The following is a 26,972-nucleotide window of genomic DNA, read 5'->3' as shown; positions in this document are numbered from 1 at the left end:
GTGAACCCTAGTAAGTTCTGTAAATTTTAGTAAATAGGTACCAACATCTCAGGTGGTCACACCACTATTATCGTAAATCATCAGCAATCAAACAAAAGATTTTCAGTTTATTTTTCTTTTATTCACATCTCGTCTTCGAGTCGTATAAAATAAATGAATGAAGAATTAAAAACCCGATGATGACAAACGGACTGATTGAGTGATGACAATTGTTATGCTTTGTTGTTTTTTTTTTTTGTTTTTATATGAGTTATTGAATGTTGGCATGTATGTAGTTGTTGTTGGTCGGTTGGTTACAAAACTACTCTTATTTACATTCTCTACCTCTCTTTCTAACTGTCTTTCGTTTGGAATAGGTGTCGTCTATGAGTGTATAGGTCTATCAGTGAGAAGTGCGAAGTGTAAAAAAAACTAATACAAAACAAAATAATAATAAATTTTTTCGGTGGTTTTCCGCCGACCAAATCGTCGTTGGTTGGTTGTGTTTGTTGGATTGAAAATTGTTGAACAAAAAAAAAAATCGTAGCAAAAAAGTACTAAAACCGAACTTAAGCATTTATTCCGTATAAAATAGAGCTTAAATACGAACGTGCCATTTTTATAAACGCTTAAATGTTCGATAGACATATTTGTGATCATTTAAGGAATTTTACAAATATTTTTTAACAAAAAATCTTTATTTGATTAAAAAAATAAGAAAATTAAAAAACCTGATAAAATAAAGGTTTTATAAAATTTTAAATTACAAAAAATTAAATATAAAAGTATAAAAAAGTGAAAATTTTAAAAAATCTTCAGAGAGTTTAAAAAAATTCCTGGTATTTAAATACTTTCTACATAAATATGTTTTAAAATCTAAAAAATTTAATAACAAAATTTCTTTAGAATTATAATTATACATGCATTTTGTTATTTCATTCATAAATTGCTAGAATTTTTAAGTGTTGTGTACAATTTTGTGTATTTAAATACAAATATTTTTTTTTTTTTGTTTGCTTAATGTATTTCAACATAATTTAGTGTGACCAACTATTTTTGTTTTAAACATAGAAAGTGAAAGTACAAAAGTTATAAATTTGGAGAAAATATGTGGTAATACTCGTAGGCAACAATTTAAGTACATATGCACAGCGAGTAAGTGTCTTAAAAATTAAATAAAAAAAACCTTCAGCCTAACCACAAAAGAAATTTTAAAGTTAATTTTTGTTTAAGTCAACTTTATTTTAAAATTAAACTTTTAAATAACTTTTCCAACACATCAATTCTAAAAATTGAAAATATGTTTCGTTAAAAGGTTATTCGGGAATACAAAATTAATGTTTTAGTAAAATTGTTTTTATGCTAAATTCCCAATTTTATTGATAAATTCACTGAATTTATTGTTGCGGGATAAGCTAGTTCCTATACGCATTTCACTGGTTGCTTAGGCCAGATCATGAGGAAACCTTTTCCCAAAAGGCTTTAGAAAAACTAAAGATATTATACAAATAAAGCCATAGAGTGATTGAGAATTACAGACACTCAAGCTTTATTTGTAAAAATATCAAAGCTCCCTGAAATAAATAATAAAAAACAAGTAAGAGAGCTATATTCAGATGTGCCGAATCTTATATACCCTTCACCAAATTATACTTCAAAATAAAAATTTTAAAATTTTTTTTCGAATTGTTTTTTTTAAATTTAAAAAAAAAATAATTTTTTAAATTTAAAAAAAATAATTTTTTAAATTTAAAAAAAAAAATTTTTTTTGTTTTTCTTCTTTAATATTTAGCGAAAAAAACTTTTGGTGAAAAAACAATTCGGGTTAAAAAATATTTTTCCGATCTTCATCCATTGTAGGTCCAACATACTATGGTCTTATATTAGGGTGGCCCTTAATAAACGAAAGTTGGATTTTGGCCATTCTCACCCTCCAGTTTGGTGAACATTGGTAAACAAATCATCCTGGAAAAATTGTAGGTAAATCGGTTGGGGTTAAGACGTGCCGCAAGCCTTCTGAAGTTTTGAGATGCATTTACAAGGGGAAAAAATTAATTTTTTCAGTTTTTGTAAAAATTTTGCCATTAAAGAATTACTTTTCCAATTTAATTTAATAGAATAGAAATGTGTACGTAATTGTTGTTCTAATGAGACATAAAAAACAGAAATTGGTCAAAAAATGTTAAAGTTATTAAAAATTCTCCAGGCCATTAACGTGTCTCAGGCAACTAGAACAAGAAAGGTAGGAACAAAATTAACATATTTTGATAAATATTAAAATAAAAGTTAATTTTTACTTAAAATATGTCCATATTTACTTGTATATGAGGTTTTGTCTTCGTAGGATACCGTTAACCTATTCTTAGGTATGAACAAAAAAATAAAACACGTCTTAACCCCAACCGATTTACCTAAAATTTTTCCAGGATGATTTGTTTATTAATGTTCACCAAACTGGAGGGTGAGAATGGCCAAAATCCAACTTTCGTTTATTAAGGGCCACCCTAGTCTTATATACGTCATTGCAAAGGACTATGAAATATCTATCATTAGATATCCATATTGTCTATATTAATTACTTAGTAATCCAGATATAGGTAAAAAATCGAGGTTGTCATGGTTTTATCCTTATACCTCAGCCATTTGTGGACCGATTTTCTCGATTTTAAATAGCAACCGAGCCGGAAGAATTCCGGAGATATTGATGTTTGAATCGTGTATGTAAAGTAAAGATGAAGGGTATAATAAAGTAAAATTATTGGGTGTATGACTTAAAAATGCGAGATTTTTTAAAATTGTTTGCTTTTATTTTGAAAGATTTGTACAATATAAATATATTCAACATATTGGCTAGCTTTTCTGGCAACATATGGATTCCGAGCCAAAAGAATTGCTCATCCTTTCAGTCCGCGAACGAATCAAGCCAATATCGGATACTCTGTTCGAAAGTGAAGCGTATCCCAGAGAGAGCGTTCTGCATCGATCGAAACAAATAGTAGTCGGACAGGACAAGGTCTAGACTATAAAGCGGGTGTGGTAAAACTTTCCAACCACTTCATTCTAAATACTTTTTAACAGTTATTGCAACAAGTGTCGCATTTGAAAATTAAATTTTTACCCACCCTACTCCAGTTTTTTTAATAACCGCGGATCCAAATATTTCCCGATTTTCTCCATTTTTCCTTTATTGAACTAACAACAAATGTAGGTGTCGAATTAAAAAAATAATTGTTTAATAATCATGACTGAGTCCAAGGTTATATGCATTTAAATGAAAAAAAAAACGATTTTTTGCTAGATTTTTGGGAAAAAAGAACTTTTTTTCTTTTTAAATTATCTAAAAAAATTCTAAGAAGATGTATGAGGAATTTTTACTTTTTGAAAAGCTAACTTTACATTAAATAAAATAAAAAAAAAATAAAAAAAATTTAAAAATTTTTAATACCGGGGGCACCATATCCATCCAAAAAACTCCTATTTTTTATGTAAAATTCTACTTTAGGGCAAAAATTCTCAAATCGCATATTCGATATCAGAATATAGTAAACCATTTTAGATGATCAAATATGTTTTTAAATATTTTGTAAAGGGTTCCGATAACCCTGCTTCTGGTATGGATATTATAGCCAAAAAACTATAAGAATTCAATTTTTGGGATTTTTCAAAACTTTTTTTGGGAATTACGGGATTACTGATTACAAGTTTTCAAATTAATTTTTATTCTTGATATTTGGATTCCCTGTTATAAAAGAAACGGCAGTAGGGTGGGTAAAAAATTTTAAAATTTAATTTTGAAATGCGAATATCTCCTAAGCTGTAAGAGATATACAAAATACAGAGTATTATTACCTTAGCACCATGAATATTTGGCTATGGTGTCGATACATACGATCGCTTACTCTTCGGATTATTGTAATAGATCCATTTTTCATTGCAAATAATGATTCGGTGCAAAAATGATTTTCATTTATAGCGTTCAAACATCATTATCATTTCGGACAAACATCAAATCGTCTTTCAAGTTCTCTCGTATTCAATTCGTTAGGTACAACAATATTTGCCCGCTTTTGGATGACGTTTTGAAATTGCTGCTTGATTAGCTTCCAAGCTATTGATGAGTTTGGCAACAATCTTCATGGTGTAATGCCTCCAATTCTTGGTCTTCAAACTTTTTTCCTTGTCAATATGTACCCTTCAAAATGACATTTAAGTTATTAAAAACAAAAATCGCATTCAAAAGATACGTCATATATTATAAATCCAGCAGTTGTCAGTCTGGGTGTATGACTGACAACTGCTGGTTAGTTTATTACAAACTTATGACACAAAACTTGAATTCATGACAACTGAAATTTTGTAAAAACAATATTTCTTTAAATTTAAATTAACCAACCAGCTTAATTTAATAGAAGTATAATTTCCTTTAAATATATTTGGTAAACAAATTAAAATAGTTTTAAAACGCAAACATTCGATTAATAAAAAAAGAAAACGAAACTAGTTGGTCACGTTAGGAAATAATCAATTGTGTATGAACCATTAGATTGATGGATGGCTTTTCAAACAATACATTCATTCATTCACATTGTCTATTGTGTATTTTGCAATTAAACAAAATATAAAATAAATATTTATTATAAACTAAAAAACGTTTTTATTTAATTTTTAGCTAAACAAATAACCATTACTTGAATAATTTCAAAATATTCGGAAACAAATAAATTTGTATAAAACATAACATCTAGCGTGTTGAAAATAGAACGCTAATTTGAACTAATTGATTTGAACAATTGTGTTAAAATTAAATTAAAACTTAATTTTATTTCAAATACAACAAAAATGACAAAAATAATACAGTTAAAATTGTCAACAATAATTTTGGCCGCTTTGATTAGTTGCGGTAAGTACAGAAAAGCAAAAAAAAATAATTTCATTTATTAAATTTCTATATGAATTTCGTATTAAATCATGAATATTTATGTAAATGCGGATGTAAATAATACAAACACACATCGTATGTACAACTTACTTTTATTTTGAGTATTTGTTTAAATAGTTTTTAGTAGTTTTTGGTGTTAAATAATAAAAAATAAAATTTTAGAAACGGACATGTACATAAAATTTCACATGTTTGCACAGTGTATTTATGGTTTACAAACTAGTAGTCAAAAAAGTGTTAAATTTTTATATTGTCACATTTTGAACAATAACAAAAATCAATTTTGAGTTAAGATTTTATTTATTTTAGTAAAAAGTTGAAGTGATCACATTTTAAACATATTTTCTAGAGTCCGATCGTAACCAACCCGATCCTAATATTCATCGTTACCCGAAAGTACCAATTTCCGATATAACTGAATTATATTAATATTTCCAGCAAAAACTTTCATTACCAAGTAATGAGACGCAAGTATTTACCTCAAACGCGTACAAATAAGTCTTTACATTAATATCACTAAAACCAGTTACAAGTAATGAGTTTAATAACTCGATCATTAGAAGCCTACCGAAAGAAGAGAAAATAACTCGAAAACAAGTAAGAGAGCTATATTCGGCTGTGCCGAATCTTATATGCCCTTCACCAAATTATACTTCAAAATACAATTTTTAACTATTTTTAGGTAAACAAAATTTATATTTTTTTCCAAAGTAGTTTTTTTTAATTTTGGGAAAAAAAATTTTCGAATTGTTATTTCAAATTTTTAAAATTATTTTTTTTAAATTTTTAAAAAAAATTTTGTTTTTAATATTTTTATATACGTCGTTGCAAAGGTCATTGAAATATCTATCATTAGATATCCATATTGTCTATATTAATGACTTAGTAATCCAGATATAGGTCAAAAATCGAGGTTGTCCTTGTTTTTTCCTCATATCTCAGCCATTTGTGGACCAATTTTGCTGATTTTAAATAGGAAACTTCACGAAAGCATGTCAGACAGAATTATTGAAGATTTGGATCCCGAAGATATCCCTGGTCTACAGAAAATTGATTTCAACAGACAGACGGACATGGCTTAATCGACTCCGCTATCTAGAAGGATCCAGAATATATATACTTTGTAGCATCGGAAAATTATATTGTGCAAATTACAAACGGAATGACAAACCTATATATACCCTTCTCACGAAGGTGAAGGGTATAATTAGCATTTATGTAACAGATAATAAATAAATCATTATTCGATTACTTCTAAGTAATGCAAACGGTATGCAGTGGTCACTGAAAAGTATGTTTTTCTGTAAAAGAGCTTCGAATTAATTAATTTCCTAAAAACATTCCCAACAAAACAAATTCTTTAGCTTCATTCAAATGCTTTTAGTTGAGTATAATTTATTCATTGTTGAGTTAATTCATATAAACATTCATTCAACCTTCGAAGGTTTAAATTTCAAATCTAATCCGAATTGAATGAATTACAAAATGAATTGAAAAAAATGTGTGTAATAAAATTAAATTGAATCAGTCAATAAGGAATTCATTATATAAATAATGAATTCAATACGATTGAAGTACTACAGAATTAAACCTATGAACAGAGATTCGTATTAATTAATTCAATTTAAGCTTAAATTGACCAATAGACCAGTCGATAGTGTGCTGAACTATTAATCTGAGGGTTGCGGGTTCGATTCCCGCCAGAGACTCTGGGTGTAACTGCAGACGCAAAACGCTTCGCAGATTGTGTTTGTTTTCTAAAATAAAAATATCAGCCATTCATTCCATAAAAACATTATTTAGCTTCATCCTAAGACTTTCATTTGAATAGAATTCATTCATTGATGAATTAATTCACAATTAAATTCATTCAATCTTTGAATGTTTACATTTTTGTTAAATCAAATCTAATTCAAATTGAATGAAAATATTTTTAGTAACGAATTAATTATATAAAGAATGAAGAAGAAGAACTAAGCCTATGAATTATTTAATAAAATAGCTATAGAAAAAATTTATTTTGATTTATAAAATTTTATACAGAACTCATTCTTTCGAACTTTTATTTGAATAGAATTCCTTCATTGAAGAATTAATTCAAAATGGAATTAAGTCGTAATAAAATTCATTCAACTTTTGAATGATTACATTTTTGTTAATTCGAATCTAACCCAAATTGAATGAACATATTTTAGTAATGAATTAATTCTATAAAGAATGAACTCAATAGGTTTGAAGTACTCAAGAACTAAGCCTATTTATTTTGATTTAAAAAATTTAATAAAGAATTAATTCTTTCCAACCTTTTTTAGTAAATACATGTCATTAACAAGTTTTTGCTGAGTTAGAGCATGTTTTTTTGTCTAGGTGTTTGCAAAAACTCCTTTATAGTAAGTAGTAACCCCTAGTAGAAAAATTAAAATAAACTGAAGCATAAACCTGGCTATAAGTCGATAAATAGTGGCCCTAATGGGAAATGATTGGATAATCTGTGATCCCCGATTTTTCATTACGAATTATCCTTAGTATTTTAAACATATAGTGGATTCCACATATAATGTGTCTTGCGATCGATAGTCAAATTTGTAGCAAATGGGTGCGATCTTCGTGATAGTCGTGTTCTCCGAATGAAAGTGCGCGTATTAGGTATGAAACTACTTATGTATGCTGAACAGCAACCGTCATAATATATGTAAAATAAGGATAAGCTGCTCACATTTCGACGATGTTCTTAAGTTTCGATAAACCGGGTAACAGTTTCATCCCTTATAAGATCAACCGCCCTTCTTTGAACCCGGTCCAACAGCTCTTGACTTGACCTTGCATATGTGAGAATTATATTCCACTTTTGGACGAATGAAGTTAGTGTATATACGAAGAAGGTCGGAAGGGGAGAAATATATTCCAACGGACGTCACACTATATTCTCGTACCTAAAATCAGTAGATTATCTGAAACTCTAAAAGTTTCGTTACCCTTACAAAGAATAGATTGTGGTTAAATCTCAAGACGTTTCTATTTCAATACAACACTGAGTTTTGAGTGTGTTGAAATTAACTCGGTTCAATTCCATATTCATTCTTGAGAGTTTAATGTCAGATATAGTTGGTCTATGGTCAAATGAATATAAGTGACAGATACTTATTAGTGTCAGATGAATTAATTGTATTTGAAGTAGTTATTGGTAAATCATTCATGATAATTAAAAAAAGGTAAGGAGAAACAACAGAGCCCTGGTGACGCCAGAGTTCAATATGAAGTTCACGGAGCAAACACCATATATTATTACCCTTGTAGTACATTCACGAAGGAAACGAAAAAATTCTACCCGACGCCGAAAGAGATCAATTACAAAACTAGTTCATTATGCCAAACAAGTTTAAATGCTTTCGAAATGTCGAGTGTGACAACCTTCCAACAATGGGGAAAATCCCAGATTGATATGAAAGGTAGAATAGGTTCCTGGACGGGCCAGCGATGCGGAATATTTGTTTAATATTCGCTTACAATACAATCCGGACCAAGGGATTTGTTCACGTTGGGTCCGGACAGAACTTTCTTTCTGAAAAATATTTTAGGCATAGTAAAATATACTGTAGGTATCACAGGCACCGATTGATTGCAGTCGGGAAGAGATGAATTTAATGAGAAAATTTTTGCTTCGTTTACAATACAATCACTCAGAGGAAGAGGAGGAATTGAAGGACCGGTGTTGTTCCGAAATCTCTTGACAAAGGACCAGAAACTTTTGCTGTTTTTGGGTCATCAAATAAAATAGCTAAACAAATTTATTGTATCCGTCTACTGCTGGTCCCAATTGAAATCTTGACACTACCGTAAGAGATCTCTTGGGTCTCAAAATAGCATTTCATTACCAATAGTTGCAAAATCTCTTATATGCTCGGAGCATATAACAAATTGTTATATGTATATGACTTTTGTTAAAAGAGAACTGAATTCCACTAGACAGATGTGGCATAAAACCATAAAAGATCTTTAGTCAAAGGTATTCCAAACCAGAAAGTGGCGGCATGGTGTAGTGGTTAAAGTGCTTGTCCTCAAAAACAATCGATTGAATCCTTTGGCAACATCATACATGTATCCGAAGACCCGTTACAGCAGACCAATCATCTACTTAGTTGGAACAACAGCCGTTTAAACTGATACAAACAATAACAATAGATTTAAAGGCAACATCGTACACGGGACGCACGATACTCCAATAATTATGAAGGACAGTGCAATCTACATGGGAAATACGCGAAAAACAACTACTTCAACAATTCGTATAAGATGGAGATGCTTTGTGGAAGCCAAATGCTCCCAAGTGGGGTAATGGATAAAAAAAATTCCAAACCAGATCCATTTGGAGCTTCAATAGGAAGCGCTTACGAACGGGTTATTGTATTAAGATTTTAAAATAGAATAGGTTCTAGTTATGTATCAAAAATAAATGTTTGCTCTGAAAATAAAAAGTGTACCATTTCTACGCGGGCTATCTTAATGTACATATGTATGTAGATCGTGAACTATGGTAAAAATGTGATCATAGTTTATTCCACTAATATTTATGAAGTTATGGACATTACAAATGTTTGTTTGTTTGTTTTTTTTTAAACTCATTTGATTTTAAAGAAATTCAATTTGTTATTCTAATGGCATGATTTCATGCTATTAGAAATACTTTATTTTTGTAAATATAAATATGAACTCCATTGTAACTGAAATGATATTAGATAATTTATTTTATAATGAGGGAAAATTACCAAACGAAATCACTTACAAACAAATGCACCTACAGTTAATGCATCATTACAAAAATTTACAGACACAGTAAATAATGACATTTAATTGTTGTTAAATAAAAAATAATAAAAATGCATTATTCACAAGATTAAGAAATTCACATTCTTGTGCTTAGATGAATATTCCCATAATAAATAAAACATGTCTCTCTATAAACATTATTATCATTATTATGGCAATTTTTAAAACGTACTCGTCGTATCTAAACTTTAAATTAGTGTATATGTAATTTTAATTTAATCAATTACGATCAACAAATAGCTAATAAATCTAAATAACTTTATATACAATACAATTTTTTGTTTATACTTAAATTGTTTTTGAGAATATTTTCCATAATTAAAAGTTGTTTTGCGAAATTATTTACAAAAGAATTTTTCCATAATTAAAAATCTAAATAACTTAATTATTTCCTTTTCTGCAGTTCATCCGGAATCGGAATTTACCTATTTCGGGACTATGGGACCTGATCATTGGAGCGAACACTATAATCAGTGTTCGGGTAAACATCAAAGTCCTATTAATATCAATGATGTTGATGTGGTCAATCGCACTTATTCGAAAATGTTGTTTAAGAATTTTGCCCAATTACCTGTGGAGGCAATTGTTTTCAATAATGGTCATACGGTTTTGGTGAAATTGAATTTTGAGGGAGATATACCCACCATATCAGATGGACCTTTAGAGGGTAAAGGTACTTATCAATTTCAACAGTTACATTTCCATTGGGGCGAAGATAATTCGGTTGGTAGTGAGGATCGCATCAATGATGTAGCATATCCCATGGAATTGCATGTAGTCTTTCGCAATGCTAAATATGACAGCTTTGAGGAGGCCGTTAGAAAAGATGATGGCGTTCTGGTGTTGGCGGCATTCTATGAGGTAAGAGATATTTCAATTAATACTCCTAAGCATTTGTAACTTGGGTGAATAATACAAGAACAGCCTTTTTAATACTGAGATGTGATTAAGAAATGAGAAGTGTAAATAAGTTTGTCATTCCTTTCCAAATTTAATTTAGGTTATTCGATATTAAGTTGTCTGTCTCTCTGGAACCCAACTTTCAAATGTCCCAAGTAAGTTAGTTATGAGAAAATAAAGTTAATTCACAAAATTCGAATTCTAAAGAATATCGAATATCGAAAGTATTTCTGATACATACTCTCGATATTCATCTTAAGATCGTTTTTACATTATGTATTACATTGTTCTTTACCGACACCTTACAAGATTCAAATCGTAGTTTTGAGGCGGCCAATAGAGATCGATAAAACGTCTTATAATACAATTGCTTTTGAGACCAAGATATCGATTGATCATTCAACTGTAAAGATCATTCAATTTCAGCTAAGATTCGGAAATCATGGCATTTTGGCTCACCTTTGATCGAATTAACGTTTCGAGGTTTCTAGATTGAGACATCGTTGTATCAAATAGGTCGTGAACAACTCCCTGCCAGTATTATAGTCCTAAGCATCGAATGACCAGTGTACATACGGAGTAGATGTTTTAATGTATTGTCCTCATAATAACAATTGCTACAGTAATCGTTAAATGATAGATTCAATCTTCTAGTCCACGAACCTATCAAGTCAACGAACGCAGCTACCAAAACTCGTTGCCGATTCCATGAGAACCTAATCAAAGTTACAAATTGATGGCAGTTATAAAAGGGCCATATAAGCCTTGATGTTGAGTAATGGTGTGAGCATGAGAGGAACTCCAACACATTTCAGTTACCTTAACTCGAAGACAGAAACCGTTTCCATCAAAGTTGCCAATGACATTTATAAAGTGGCCATATAAGCCTTAAAGTTGAGTAGTAGTGTGAGCATGAGAGCAACTCCAACCAATTTCAGTTTTCTTTCCTCTAAGAAACTGATCATTGCCTCGCATAGAGACTGGTTCTAGGACACCTACAGATAAGAATGTCCCGTCATATATGACAGGGCACACGTCCTCTTAGAATAACATACTCGAGATTCATATTAAGGAATCCAAGTCTTTGGCTGGGGTGGGTGAGGATCAGATCATGGTGATATACATGGTAATAAAGTTGCGGAGGAACTAACTAGAACCGGTTTGTCTGCTCTACAACTAGAACAGGTTTCTGTCTGCGAGGTTTTTGTCTGGATCCATCCATTTGGATCTCCAGTATTTCATGCCAAGAGGACGCGACCAATGTCATTGACGATCTATTCCTTATACAGACACGGATCCAGGTCAACCACTTGAGGGGTGGTAAATAAAGTAAAATTTATTTATAGTTTTTTTTGTTTTACTTTATTTTATTTAAACTTTTCGGTTTTGGGGGGAAATTCCTCTTTTCACCCCCCTGGATCTGCGAACGCCCTTGTTGATACAGAAAATGGTATATTAAGGAAAAGTATGGGATACACGTCGCAAGATTGTAACATGAGTCCACGGTTTTGATGTTCGATAAACTAGGTTCGTTGAAACAAGATTATAACACAAGGAAATTGTCAATTGCATTGTAAAAGAGGATGCAAGCGTTTGTCAGCAATATCGAAATAGATCAATAGATTATAGACACGAGTTCTATGAGCAAAGAGGTAATCGAAAGATTCCAAAGGACAATCAGAAGGGGCAAGGTCTGAACTTTAAAGCGGGTGAGGCAAAACTTCCCAACCACTTCATTCTAAATACTTTTTAACAGGTATTGCAACATGTTGCCGAACGTTGTCATGATGTAATACTAATTTTTCATGTTTGGCCACATATTATGGACCTTTTTCGGCCAATACTCGCTTCAAACGAATCAGTTGTGTTCGGTACAGATTCCCTGTGATAGTCTGGTCAGATTTCAGCAGTTCTTTTGAACCCACCATGGATATTTGGCTGTGGTTTCAATTCGGCTGGTTGACCGGGCTTCATATACGATCTCTTACGCTTCGGGTTATTGTAATGGATCCATTTTTCATCACAAGTAATGATTCGGTGCAAAAATGATTTTCTTTTATAGCGGCAAGCATTATTTCGGACATGCAAAATCTTCTTTCAAGGTCACTCAGCTTCAATTCCTATGGTACCAAATTTCCCTGCTTTTTGGTGAATCCTGCTGCTCGCAAACGTTTTGAAAATTCTGGTTGAGTAGCTCCCAATGATTTTGCAAGCTCTTGTAGAGTTTGACAATAATCTACATGGAGTAATGCCTCCAATTCCTGGTCTTCAAACATTTTTGGCTGGCCTGGACGATCTTTGTCTTGCGTTTTAAAATAACCACTTCTGAACCGCACAAATCATTTCTCGCACGTTGAAACCGTTGGAACACATTCACCATACGCTTTGGTGAGCAATCGGTGTGCTTCAGCGGCATTTTTATACCCTTCACCTTCGTGAGAAGGGTATATATAAGTTTGTCATTCCGTTTGTAATTTCCAGAATATAATTTTCCGGCCCTATAAAGTATATATATTCTGGATCCTTATAGATAGCGGAGTCGATTATGCCATGTCCGTCTGTCTGTCAGTCTGTCTGTTGAAATCAACTTTCTGAAGCCCCCAAATAACTTACATACACGACTACATCAATATCTCCCGAATTGTTCCAGCTCGGTTGCTATTTAAAATCGAGAAAATCGGTCCACAAATGGCTGAGATATAAGGAAAAAACAGGACAACCTCGATTTTTGACCTATACCTGGATTAATTAATAAGTCCTTAATATAGACAATATGGATATATAATGATAGATATTTCAATGACCTTTGCAACGACGTACATATATAAGACCATAGTAAGTTGGACCTACAATGGATCAAAATCGGAAAAAATATTTTTTAACCCGATTTTTTTCACCAAGAGTTTTTTTCGGTAAAAATTAAAAAAAAATTTAAAAACAAAAAAAAATTAAAAAAAAAAAATTTTAAATTTAAAAAAAAAATTAAATTTAAAAAACAATTCGAAAATTTTTTTTTCCAAAAAATTAAAAAACTTGCAGTTTTTATACCCTACACCACCATAGTGTGGAGGGTATTATGCGTTTATGCAGGTGTTTGTTTGAAATTTGATACATATTAGTTTTTCAGCTCAAGGACCAAGCCTATTGAAACTGGTTGAAATCGGTCCATTATTTCACCTAGCCCCCATTCAAATGTCCTTCTGAAATTGGAATTTATCGGTCATAAATGTTTAATTTATATATGTATCTCCACAAATTCCGCTCCAAATAAGTTTTATATACAAAAAATTCATGTCACCAAATTTTGTTACGATCGGTCCATAATTGGTCATAGCTCCCATATAAGGCCGCTTCCGAAAATCACTCAAAAATATAAATTATTGAAATTTTAAAAGAAACATTTTTTTTGCTCTTTTACTTAGTGTAGGGTATTATATGGTCGAGCTTGACCATACTTTCTTACTTGTTTTTTTTTAATTTTGTTTACCTAAAAATATTTAAAATTTTTATTTTGAAGTATAATTTGGTGAAGGGTATATAAGATTCGGCACAGCCGAATATAGCTCTCTTACTTGTTTTTTTTTTTAAATTTAAGAAGTAAAGCAAAACTTCCCGCATATGACGATTCTCGATTTTCGAAGCAAAAAAAACTTTGTTTACACTATAATGTTCAATAACTAAGTGAGAATAAATGACAGATATCAAGTGATTGTCAAATACGACGAGCGAGTGCAATCCCAATAAACTGGCTTTTCATTCTAAAAAGCAGAAAGCCAGATCAGATTTACCGACTAGCATAGATTCACGTTGATTATATTTTCCATAGATGATTCAGACTTAATACTCAATCTCTTACTACAATGCAATTGGTCTACTCCCATTTTTTAAATATTGTGGCAGGTTTTACAAAACCTCTAATTACGAGTATTAACAATTAATATAAGTTAATTTCATGTTCATTCATATACATATTTTATTATTATTCCAACTAATTGTAAACTATTTTCTTGGCCTTAAACACTTTGTACTACAAAAGCAAATCAATAACTACTAATTAATTATAAAATTCATGATGTTGTTAAAATTTCATGAAAAACTATTATAAATCAATATTATTTTTTACTATGAATTTAATTTGATTTTAATTTCCTTTATTTAGATTGGCAATTACACCAACATGGAGTATGATCAGTTCACTTCACATTTAGAGCACATCCATGAGCCACATACAAATGTAACATTAACACAACCCATGGACTTGTTTAGTTTCTTAACAGACGATTTGAGTAGATATTACTCATATATAGGCTCATTGACCACACCACCCTGCAGTGAAGATGTTATTTGGATTGATTTTATAAATCCCATAGGTATCTCCGAAGAAGTGGTAAGTTTTAAATATTCATTAATGTAACTTACATCATTCCTAATTAAATTGCTATTAATTTTAGATTGAACGTTTCCGTTATTTGAAAACATTTGATGGTTCCTCCTTAACCCACAATTTCCGCCCAGTACAACCCTTAAACAATCGCAAAGTTTACAGGGCGGTGCCTCAGCAAGATGAAAGAATGCCCGCCAATTTAGCCAATGACGCTTCAAGAACTTTATTTAAAATTTCTGTTGGCTGTTTAAGTATTTTAATAGCATTTTTTAATTTAAACTCACATTTTCATTAATATTAATTTATTTTAAGCCATATTTAGTATAGTTTTTATTTAGTAAATAGTTAGATATTAAATTAGTTGTATATTACGAGTATTAATTACATCAATAACAACACAGGTTTACAAAATTATTCATAGTATTTTATAAGGTGCTGCAACAGCGAATTTATATTAATATAGAAAACTATTGAAATAAAAATATCTAAGTTAAATGCAGAAAAAATTCATATTAGTTCCACCTAAATTCAATATTTTACAAATTAACTAGATAGATCAAATTTATTGAGTCACACATTTTGATCGGAATAATTTCAATTCTGTTCGATTTCATTTTTGCTTCTTCTGATTTCGTTTGATTTGTTAATTCCCAAAAAGATTTAATATTTCTGTTTTTCTGATTATTTCCAAAAAAAACTATCAGTTTTTATTTTTTCTAATGATGTAAAATACGCAATTAATTTCACTTTCGATCGGAATGGAATACTGTGACAGGGGAAATAAAATTTAGATTTGATTTAAATTGAATTACTCATTCAAAACCAGAGCTTCAATTTGAGCTTTATTTATTAAAATTTTAATTCGGAATTAAAAAATGCTAACTATTGCATAAATCCGTTGGGAATGGATTAGTTCTTTAGTTTCATTCAAAGACTTTTATTTAAATAGAATTCAGGAATTAATTCAAAACTTTGGAATTAACTCGATTTACAGAACAGAATCTTATTCAAGAATTTTTATAGCACTTTGCTAAAACTAGAACTATTTGATTGATATTATCTGTATATTAGTAAAATATATTTGACTATATAGCTTTATCTTTAAAATAAAATATAATTTAATTCATATAATAACCATAATTCAATACCTAGTTCTTTAAAAAATATATTTAAACACCATGTTTGCCTTTGTAAAGAAATTGTTTAAATGATAAAATGTAAAACATTATCTAATAATTACTTATTTATCTGATCATGTAAGTATTTTAAACACTACATACAGATATCATTTGAGTAACAACACAAAAACCACAAATACATAATTTTTATTACCTATCGATTTCAAAAAAATATTACTCGTAAGTTTTCAGTTGCTTAATTTATAAGAAACCACATCAAAATTTCTTGCTTGTATTTTTTTAATTTATGAAATTTGTATAAACCACATTATATTTTAATTAAATATTATAAATATTTGTTTTTAAGTACATAAATAAATAGCAATCTTTGTTTTAAACAAAATTAACAACCAGTTTCTATAAGTCCAAAGAAAAGAGACGAAACCATACCCAATTTTCATTCATTATAAAGGATCTAACAATTAAATTTAAAATTTGAAATCGATATTTTAAGTTGTAATTAGTTCATCATTAGTTGTTATTTATTAAAAAATGTTTAGTTTTTTTATTTCCAATGTAACAACTTATAAATTGGTCATAATTTTAACAAAAAAAATCAATATGTGAAACGCCCTGTAATAAAAGGTGGTGGAGTTCACTACCTCTAGCATAGTCAACAACCAAAATTTGCTATACATGGTTGGGATATTTACTAAATGCAATCAAACTTACAGTACTTCCTAAACTATAAAAAAAATTATAATTTTTTTTAATCTTGGATTCAGTGAGCCAAAAACTAAATTACAGGCGTTTCGGGACTATTTAACGAGATAATTTTTATTAATTATATTGTCAACAAAATGTTTGAATAAAATGATCGCAATAAGGCATTTAGGAGCAATAATTGTATAGGTTAGTGCTGATGTTTGTAACGTGCAAAAATAATGTTACAACACCCACCTTAAAGTATACCAATCTGCTGAGGATCACTCTCTGAGTCGATTTAGCGTGCCCGTCCGCCTGTCGCACCGTCCATATAAACCTTGTAATCAAACTACAGGTCGCAATTTCAAAGATAATTCGACAAAATTTGGTACAAGCTTTCTATTTCCAACGAAGCCTATTGAATTTGCTTAGAATCGGTCCATTATTTCTCGTAGCCCCCATACGATTGCCCCATCTGAAAATAGTTAAGCTCTCATAAATAGCATAGTCATATAGATATCCAAACCAAATTCAGCAAAAATAAGTTTTATGTAAGCCGAACTCGCACTACAAAATTTCATGACAATCGGTCCATAATTAGTCATAGCTCCCATATAAACCTCCCTACCGAAGTTCACTTTAATTAGCATAAATTTCTTAAAAATGTTGGTATTCCAATAAAATTTAAAAAAAAAATGATAGATGTATTTATGTACAAAAGTCATATCACCAAATTTTGTAACGATCGGTCCATAATTAGTCATAGCTCTCATTTAAGGAGCAATTTTATTGTAAATCTCAATTATTTTCTTATAAAATGAAGCTCTGAATGATAGCAAATGTCTAGTATTAGTATCACTGGATTTTAAATAAACTCCCTATTGCTGGCAATACATTTTTAATTGTCGTTTTTAAGTAGTTTTATTTATTTTTTTCGCTTGATCTCCGAAAATATGTAGTTCCAAAAACATTATCAGCCCAATTATGAATAAAAATTCAATGGTATAAAAATTCCACGGGAACAAACTTCCGCGGAATTTTTTATTCATAATTGGGCTGTATATAAAATAGTCCCGAAAGCGATACTCTGAATTTCGAAAATAAGCATTAGAATTTTGATACAAATGCAATTTATAGTTTTTATCATGACTAGTTTTAGAATCACTGGAGTTTAAATAAACGCCTGAATGCCGGCAATACATTTTTATTAAGAGAACGCAGTGTTTTTTGCATTCACCTTCCTAAATAGTCGGCGAATTTGGCCCGAAAACTTATTAAACCCAATTATGAATAAAAAATCCGCGGGAGTGTTTTCCCATTTTCAACATTGACTTTCAATAGAAATGGGGTAAAAAAACTCCAGCGGATTTTTTATTCATAATTGGAATAAAAAATCTTTTCTATTTGTGGTTTCTTTTAATTTATAGTTTTAGGATTAGTGGAGTGTTATTAAAAAGAATGCCGGCAACACATTTTTATTCAAGGGAATATAATAGATTGTGGATTTTTGTCAGTTTTATGTTTTTTGGATTATCTCAGTGAATAGTCGAGGATTTGGATCGAAACCCTTATTTATATTCAGCCCAATTATGAACAAAAATTCCCCTGGAGTTTTTCCCCTTTTCTCATTTTTCCTATTCAAATTCAATGGGAAAAAACTCCCGGGCAACAAACTCACGCGGAATTTTTTATTCATAATTGGGCTGATTGTAATGCGAAACATTAAATTCATATATATCCACCAAATTGCAGTTTTATTTTAAATGACAAATATTTTTTAATAAAAAAGCAACCACGTGGTTTAGCATATTTTTTTGTATTATCATGTAGGGTACATACTATCTAAATATAAATTTTATTGACGTTCGGATAAGAACTGAGTGCAAATTCTCGTAATATGAATAAATTTTGAACGCTTATTATCGTAATTAGCCTCTTGAATTTTTGATTTTATACCCTTCACCATGAGTGGCAGGGGTATATATAACCCTCTAACCCGCAAACTTTAAAAAGCTAAAAAAAGTTGTCGAATAATTTTTTTAGGGTAATTATGACCCAATAAACTCAGAACAGCCATCAGAAACTAATTTGCAAATGAAGTTTAGGAACCAGGTGCAAAAAGGTGAAGAGTGCCTCAGGGCATTGTTACCGGTTTAGGTGTAAAAAAACAATAATTATGATACGATTTTATTGAAAAACTAATAAAAAATATTTCGAATAGATCGAGGGAAATGTTAACAAATCTGTAACTAAAGTCACAGTAAAATTTAACAAAAAAAAAATATAATTACTTTTTGAGATAACTGGTGTTTTGTAATGCATGCTATGAGGCACTCTTGCGGGTTAGAGGGATAAGTTTGTCATTCCGTTTGTAATATCTACATTTTTCATTTAAGATCCCACAAAGTTATAGATAACGAAGTTGATATAGCCATGTCTGTCTGTATGTATGTTGAAATCAACTTTCCATAGCCTCCATATAACTTAGATACATGAATCATACATCAATATATCCGCTATAGACCCGGTTCGGTTAAAATCGAGAAAATCGATTTTAACCGAACCATCCATTTCTGAACTATTTTTTATCTATATCTGGATTAATATTTTTACACAATATGGAATGACGTATATAAGACCATAGTAAGTTGGACCTACAATGGGTCAAAATCGGAAAAAATATTTTTTAACCCGAATTTTTTTATCACCAAAAAAAAAATTGGAAAAACCCAAAAAAAATTTTAAAATTTAAAAAAAAATTAAAATAACAATTCGAATTTTTTTTTTTTTCAAAATACTGAAAAAAACATCTTTGGATAAAAAGAATAAATTTTGTTTACATAAAAATATTTTAAATTTTTATTTTGAAGTATAATTTGGAGAAGGGTATATAAGATTCCAAACATAGCTTTCTTACTTGTTTCTTTAGATTTTGTAGTCCAGATGTGAGCAACTTTGGAGGGCCTTCCACTGACCCCCATTTCAACTACGAGCCCATGTAAATACAAATCAACGCACTAACTATGTGAAATTTCATTAAGATATCTCCAATCGTTCAAGAGCTACCGAATTATTTCAAAAATAAAAGTTTCTGTGCAACATAAATTTCAACATTTTCATATTCGAATCGAGTTAAGGATTGATTAAGTCGAGAATTTCTGAAAATGAAACTACATTTAGCCATTTAATATTTAAATAAATTTTGAGTTTTATTGCTATGAATAGTTGCTGATAATTTCAGAAAAGTCACATGTTTAAATGTTATTTTTTTTGTTTTGTTTTATTTTTAAATATATATATTTGATTTTTTTTTTTTCATCATTTTCTTCAACTATGTATATATGTATAATATAATTATGTGTATGTGTTTATGTATGTATGTATATACGTATGTTTTATGTATGTAAGTAAATGTATATTTCATAAATGTAATGTACTTGTTTTCATGTTGTTTTAATTTCAATTTAAATTGTTAAACATTTGTTTTTCTTTTTATTTTATTTTATATTAATTTATTTTTTATTATAAATTTAATATTATTTTTTATTTATTTATTTAAATTCTTAGGTATTAATTTGATACTATATTTATAATAATATTAATAATTTAATATAGTTTTTATTCATTAAGTTTAAATACATTCATATCATTTGTGTGTTGAAGGGAATGGGGGAGGGGGGAATTGGTAGGAGAGAGTTGACAGTTGTCATTAGAATTATGTTATATTTTAGATGTTTTGTTATGTGTTTTTATGTTTGTATTATTTTGTATTTAAATGTAAAAAGGATTTTTGTTTTTGTTTGTTTAAAATAGATTTTCTATTATAAATACGTTTAATATGAAAAAAATTTGAATTTTTTTCTGTTTTGTGTAAATTTAATGTGTTTTTTTTTATATAATTACCACAATATTTGTTTACTTTCTTTGAAATTATCTGGTTTTTTATTAATAATGTTGCTTAATATTTAAGATTATGCTTAAATATTAAAAAATACTTATATTTAAAGAGCTAAAAATTATTTAATATTGTTTTTTGTTTTCTTTAATTACATACACAAAAAGCTTTATAATACAGTTAATATTTTATTTAAATATTTTCTTTTTTTTTTGTTAAAATAAATTACACTTTTCTTATTATATTTTTTATTATTTTGTTTTATTTAACATTTCTTTTGTTTGTGAGTAATTAAAAAAATATATGTATGTTCTATATATGTTTTTTGTTTTTTTGTTTATTTAAGTAAATCATGTCATGTTGTAACTTAATTTTCTTTAAAATGTTTTGAATTTCTTTTTATCTTTTTTTTTGTTATATGTTTTTTATCAAATATTTAATTTTTCTACTATAAAAATATATGCATGTATGTGTATTTTATTTGTGTTTTATATAATTTGTTTCCATTTTTAGTTTGTTTAAAAAAAGCTAATTTAATTTTAAAATAATAAAGATAAAGCAGCGGCTAAATTCATTTGGATACTAATTAAGTGTTGGACCAATTCGAAACGTTTAACTATCAGCTTTGAAAATAGAATTAATTAAGAATTAACTCTTTTGAACCCTTGCACTTGCTTTAAAATACAAAATCATAGGAGACTGTGTCCCACCTATTCTGCCAATGCCTGCCCGTATTTTTAAAACCCCTTCCTCTCATGTTTAGATGAGTTATCAAGGATGAATATGAGATCCTTGATAACTCATCCATTCCTTCATCAGAGAATCTGGTTGGTTCACCTATCAATATTCTGCTGTTAACTTCTTGTTTATCACAATGGGATCAGCTGTGAATGGATCCAAGCGAGCTGCTTGATGAGTGGCTACTAGGGTATTCAATCGATTAACCGTTAATCGGTTAACCGATTAATTTTGGACGGTTAACTGTTCGAATAATTTGAAATTGCCGATTTTCAAATAACAAATAAACCGATTAATTTGTGTCGATTAACCGATTAACTTAAATTCCTTTTTTTTGCACTTTAAACATTTTTTTTGTATTTATTTTTCCATTTCAATTCAAAGACAAATTTCAAATTAAAATTAGATATTTTTGAACATCCAATAAACATGATTAGTGAGTATGTATAACAACTGACATATTTAATTTACATGTATTTGAAACTTTGTATTTACATGTATGGACGAAACTTTTTTTGAAATGAGTTTTTTATCATAACTAAACGAAACTATTAAATTGATCAAAATCTAAAACAATTCAAAAATGAATATTCCTTATCATGCTTTTGATTTCTCCAACATATACAATCAGCGAGAGAGTTTTTTCCAAGAAAAGTTTTATTAAATCTAAAGAAAAAAATCGTTTAAATTATACAAATCATGCGATTTCAGAAATATAAATAGTAGATGTTAATATCTTTCTATTAAACCCAAATTTTTACTTATCAAATATACGAGAAAACATGAATTTTAATTTTGATGTTTACAACAAAAAAACACTCTCACACAAAAAATAATTGACTTTTTTGAAAACTGATGAAACTATATGAAAGATTATAGAACAGATCATAAAACACGGATTTTAAGTTATGACGTTGTTGCAGCAAATAGGCGATATGTTTAAAAAAATTATCTCAAATACCTTATTTGCTGTTTTTTATGTTTTTGTACACAAAATTCGTTGTTGTATTTTCAATTTAAAATGAAAATAGAAATTATTCGGTTAATCGAATAATTTTAAATTAACCGATTATTAACCGAATAAATATAAACCTCGGTTAATTATTTGCTCGATTAACCGATTAAACCAGAAACCCGATTAATTGAATACCCTAGTGGCTACCCATGAAACCTAATCTAAGTACAGTGTTATTCAAAAAGCTTTTTCTTTCCAAATGAATAACGGGCAAACTCTATGGAAAGTTTCATAGTTAAACATTTCGTTATTTCTTTTTTGTTAAATATACAGTGGTTGACAAAACAATGGAAACTTTTCCAAATATTCCATATGTAGCCCAAAATTTAAAATATTTTTTTAAAATAAAATTTTTTTTTTTAGTATTTTACTTGTATAGTTTTATTTATATAAATTAACTGAAAAACAAACAACATAATTAATTCACCCCTATCGCGAATCAATATTTCACATGAAATATTTTCCCTTTTCCTTTTTTCGTTCATCAACTTTGTTCACGTGAAAAAATTCCCCTTGTTGTGAAATTTTTAGATGGAATTTTGTAAACAATAAACAGCTGTTACGAACAAAATCAACTATTGTGAATGTAAAGTTCATCGTGATATTGCCGATAGAAATTTTCCCTTCTAGGGAAATGAATATTTCATGGGAACAAAATTTCACATGTTATTGCCGATAGGGGTGATTATATTCTGAAAAAAGGCAACAAAATTAAGAATATTCACTATTTCGCTACTGACAAAACAATGGAAACTTTTAAACTTCTGCAAGAAAGAAGTGTAAAACGAAAATAATATTTAAAAGAACGATGTAAAAAGCATCCGGTTTACAGTTATTTTATTTTTAAATTCTGGTAATTTTTCAAATTTCTTTTTCTAAGTTTTTCGCTTAATTGCTTTTTTTCAAAGTTAACGTAAATGGCTAAGATTTGTGAAGACTTAAAAAATAAAATAATTAACGATTTTAAAGCTGCTTTAAAACAAAATAGTATCTGTGACAAATATTCAATAAATAAATCGGCAGTTTCAAAAATTATAAAGAAATTTCGTGAGACCGGTTCTGTTAAAACTCAACATTTAAGTGGAAGACCTCGTAAGACTACTCCTAGACAAGATAATTTAATAGCGAGAGAGAGTTCAAGAAATTCCCAAAAATAACTCCTCAAGAGGTTGTTAATAGCCTAAAATAGAAATAAGTAACCGAACAGTTAGACGCAGGGCAAATGAGGCTGGTCTTGGTTGCTATCGTCCTGTGAAAAAAACCACTCATTTCTAAAAAGAACCGTTCTGCTCGTCTACAATTTGCCAGGGATCATTTAAACTGGTCGATACTGAAATGGAATAATGTCCTCTTTTCCGACGAATCCAAATACAATTTAAGAGGCAGTGATGGGAGATCATTTGTAAGACGACCAAAGGGAAAAATATTAGATCCAAAGTACACAAATAAGACTGTAAAGTTTGGCGGTGGCAATATTATGGTATGGGGATGTTTTTCAGGGCAAGGTATGGGCCCAATTCATATTATAAAAGATACCATGACAGGTATAGGATACAGAACCATATTAAACGATTTTATGTATCCATACACTGAGGAAAATATGCCCCTAGTTTGGAGATTCCAACACGACAACGACCCGAAACACACCTCTAGGGTTGTAACCGAGTGGTTACAATCCAACGAGGTACGTGTTTTGAAGTGGCCTGCCCAATCGCCAGATCTCAATCCCATAGAAAATCTATGGGAAATTGTAGATCGTAAAATAAGGACCCAAAATTACACCAGGAAGGAAGATTTATCGGAGGCGGTTATAACTGAATGGCAAAATATTTCAAAGGAGACCTTTGACTCTTTAATTGGTTCAATGCATCGTCGATGTGTAACAGTTATAAAAAATAAGGGATACCCAACAAAATATTCACCCCTATCGGCAATAACATGTGAAATTTTGTTCCCATGAAATATTCATTTCCCTCGAAGGGAAAATTGCTATCGGGAATATCATGATGAACTTTACATTCACAATAGTTGATTTTGTTCGTAACAGCTGTTTATTGTTTACAAAATTCCATCTAAAAATTTCACAACAAGGGGAATTTTTTTCACGTGAACAAAGTTGATGAACGAAAAAAGGAAAATATTTCATGTGAAATGTTGATTCGCGATAGGGGTGATTGAGTTATTGCAAAGTTTAGACATTAATTTTGTTTTCTCATTTTTAGAATTTAATTAATTATGTATGTCCTTTGTTTTTTGTTAAATTAAGTTAATCAAAGTATACAAATAAAATACTAGAAAAATTAAAATTTTTTTAAAAAATTACTTCAGATTTTAGGCCACTAATGAAATATTTGGAAAAGTTTCCATTGTTTTGCTATATATATGTATGTTCTACTAATATTAATTTGAATTATTCTATAAGAAACCATAAAAAATTTAAAGCATAAAGGTATGTATTTATATAATTGAACACTATGGCTAGTACAGTTAACTCGTTGAACCAACCCATAGAACTTTACAGAAATTCTTCAACAAATAAATTCTAAATGGAAACAAAAATATTGGTTTTTCAAACAAATTTTGTTTTTCGAATTTGTTTTTGAAGATGGGGGTAAATATTAAGAGCTTGCAAGTTAAGTGTTATAATATTTTAGTTAAGATAATTGTTTCTTGTTTTTTTTTATTTTGTTTTATGTATCACATTTAAATTTAAACATTTTCTCACTGGTTAAATAATAATCATAAAAAACTATTTCATTATTATTTTTTTTAATTTTTATAGATTTATTTACAAATATTTTTACAGTTAGTGTGGTTTATTTTTATTTTTTTTAACAACAGACTTTGTGCGCTAATTGTTGGATTTAAATTTGAATTTTGTTTAAAACCAAAACAGTTAAGATTTTGTAAAGTTCTATGGTTTTTGTAGGAGCAACTTTTGGTTTAATTGTGGCTTTTATTGTTGTTGATAAATAATTGAAATGATAATGTTAGCAAATTAATAATACATTATGTCCTTAGATAATTCAAATCAATTTGTTAAAGTGTGTGTGTCAAAATAATATACAGTGTGTCAAAAAAAACTCTTTAAATAATCTGAAATTTGAAAATTTTATTGAATTTCAAATAGAGCTTCAAATCAATTAATTCAAATTCACTAAAATCTTAATTCGGAATTAAACAATCAGTCCTGTCACACATTTTGTTCGGAATGGTTTTAATTCCGATCGATTTCGTTTTAGCTTCTTCAGATTCCGTGTAATTTATTAATTCCAAAAATATTTCATAATTCTGGATTTCAATTTGACAGCGTTTTTCATATTAAAACAAATGTGAAGGTTTTGGTACAAAAATTGATTAAAAATATTAGAAAACCAAATAATTTCAAACTAATATCAATTCCAAAAAACTGAAAGTGGTTTCATTCCGAACGAAATTTTCGTTTTACTTTTTCTGAAGAAGCAAAATGCGGAATTAATTCCACTTTCGATCGGAATGGAATTCTGTGACAGGCTTGAATGTCAGTCATTTATTCCATAAATCCATTCTCAACATCTAAATCATTAGCTTCATTCAAAAGCTTTTATTTAAATAGATTTGAATTTAAGAAAACTTGAATGATTCATTAAGGAATTAATTTTTAAAGGTATATATTCAATACGTTTGGAGTACTAATGAATTAAGGCAACGAATTAATGAAACTGAATTAAGAATTAATTCTTTCGAAACGCAATTGAAATATTTTGAATTACAATTAGAAATTTCTGAAATAAAATGATGTTCATGACCTTTCTTGTCCTTTGTACTAGTGTTCTTGGACTGTGTTATTTTCTGCAAAAAATTGCTATAAAATCTCAGTGGCCGAATTATCGAATTCGATATTGAGTTAAACTGATCGTAATTTTCTTATTTGAGATTATGGCATTTTATTATAATTTCGAAATCTTTTTTTCCATACGATAGCTAAGCTAATTCGATCACGAATGCGGTAATTCGGAACCAGTTTTTTGCCTCAAAATTTTATCTCAGGATTAGCTAAATTTATCCAGGGGAGTTACTCTCTTATTTGATTTGTAAGGAAATCGTTACGAATTCCAATGTATTTAGCACATAAATTCGAATATTTTCGTTTACGGATTGAGTTACGCAGTAACCGCTGTAGCACTTTTTCAGAAAACAAAATTTTAAAATGAAAATCAATTTTTAAAACATTAATAGATTTGTTTGTACAGAACTCAAAGTATAAATTTGTGTTTTTTCAAAAGAGTTTCCTGACAGTCTGTATATATTTTTGTATAAAACAGTTTTATATTTCATGTTTAGAGTATGTGGCAAAGTAATTTAGTATTTTTGTGGATACATTTTGTATTTTTAATGGCCCCACAAAACAGTTGTCGATGTTCCCAAACTAATTGTATAAAAATGGACCAACGTGAGCTGTACAAAAGACAAAATCATTGGACTGCTACGTG

At 29.3% G+C, this 26,972-nt stretch overlaps 1 protein-coding gene across 1 annotated transcript; it reads left to right on the top strand.

Moving 5' to 3' along the window:
* Window positions 1-629: 629 nt before the first annotated feature.
* On the top strand, window positions 630-16,045 carry CAH2 (Carbonic anhydrase 2). The gene is made up of 5 exons (XM_065504804.1): window positions 630-818; window positions 4,649-4,879; window positions 10,149-10,606; window positions 14,805-15,032; window positions 15,097-16,045. The coding sequence occupies exons 2-5, from the start codon at window positions 4,819-4,821 to the stop codon at window positions 15,322-15,324; spliced, it is 975 nt and encodes a 324-aa protein (XP_065360876.1). The 5' UTR covers window positions 630-818; window positions 4,649-4,818; the 3' UTR covers window positions 15,325-16,045.
* The last annotated feature ends 10,927 nt before the right edge of the window (window positions 16,046-26,972 follow it).

Source organism: Calliphora vicina, chromosome 3 (genome assembly GCF_958450345.1).
Source record: "Calliphora vicina chromosome 3, idCalVici1.1, whole genome shotgun sequence".
NCBI classification, from domain to species: Eukaryota; Metazoa; Arthropoda; class Insecta; order Diptera; family Calliphoridae; genus Calliphora; species Calliphora vicina.
Note: the sequence above shows the minus strand (reverse complement) of the source record. Positions and strands in the feature narration are given on the sequence as shown.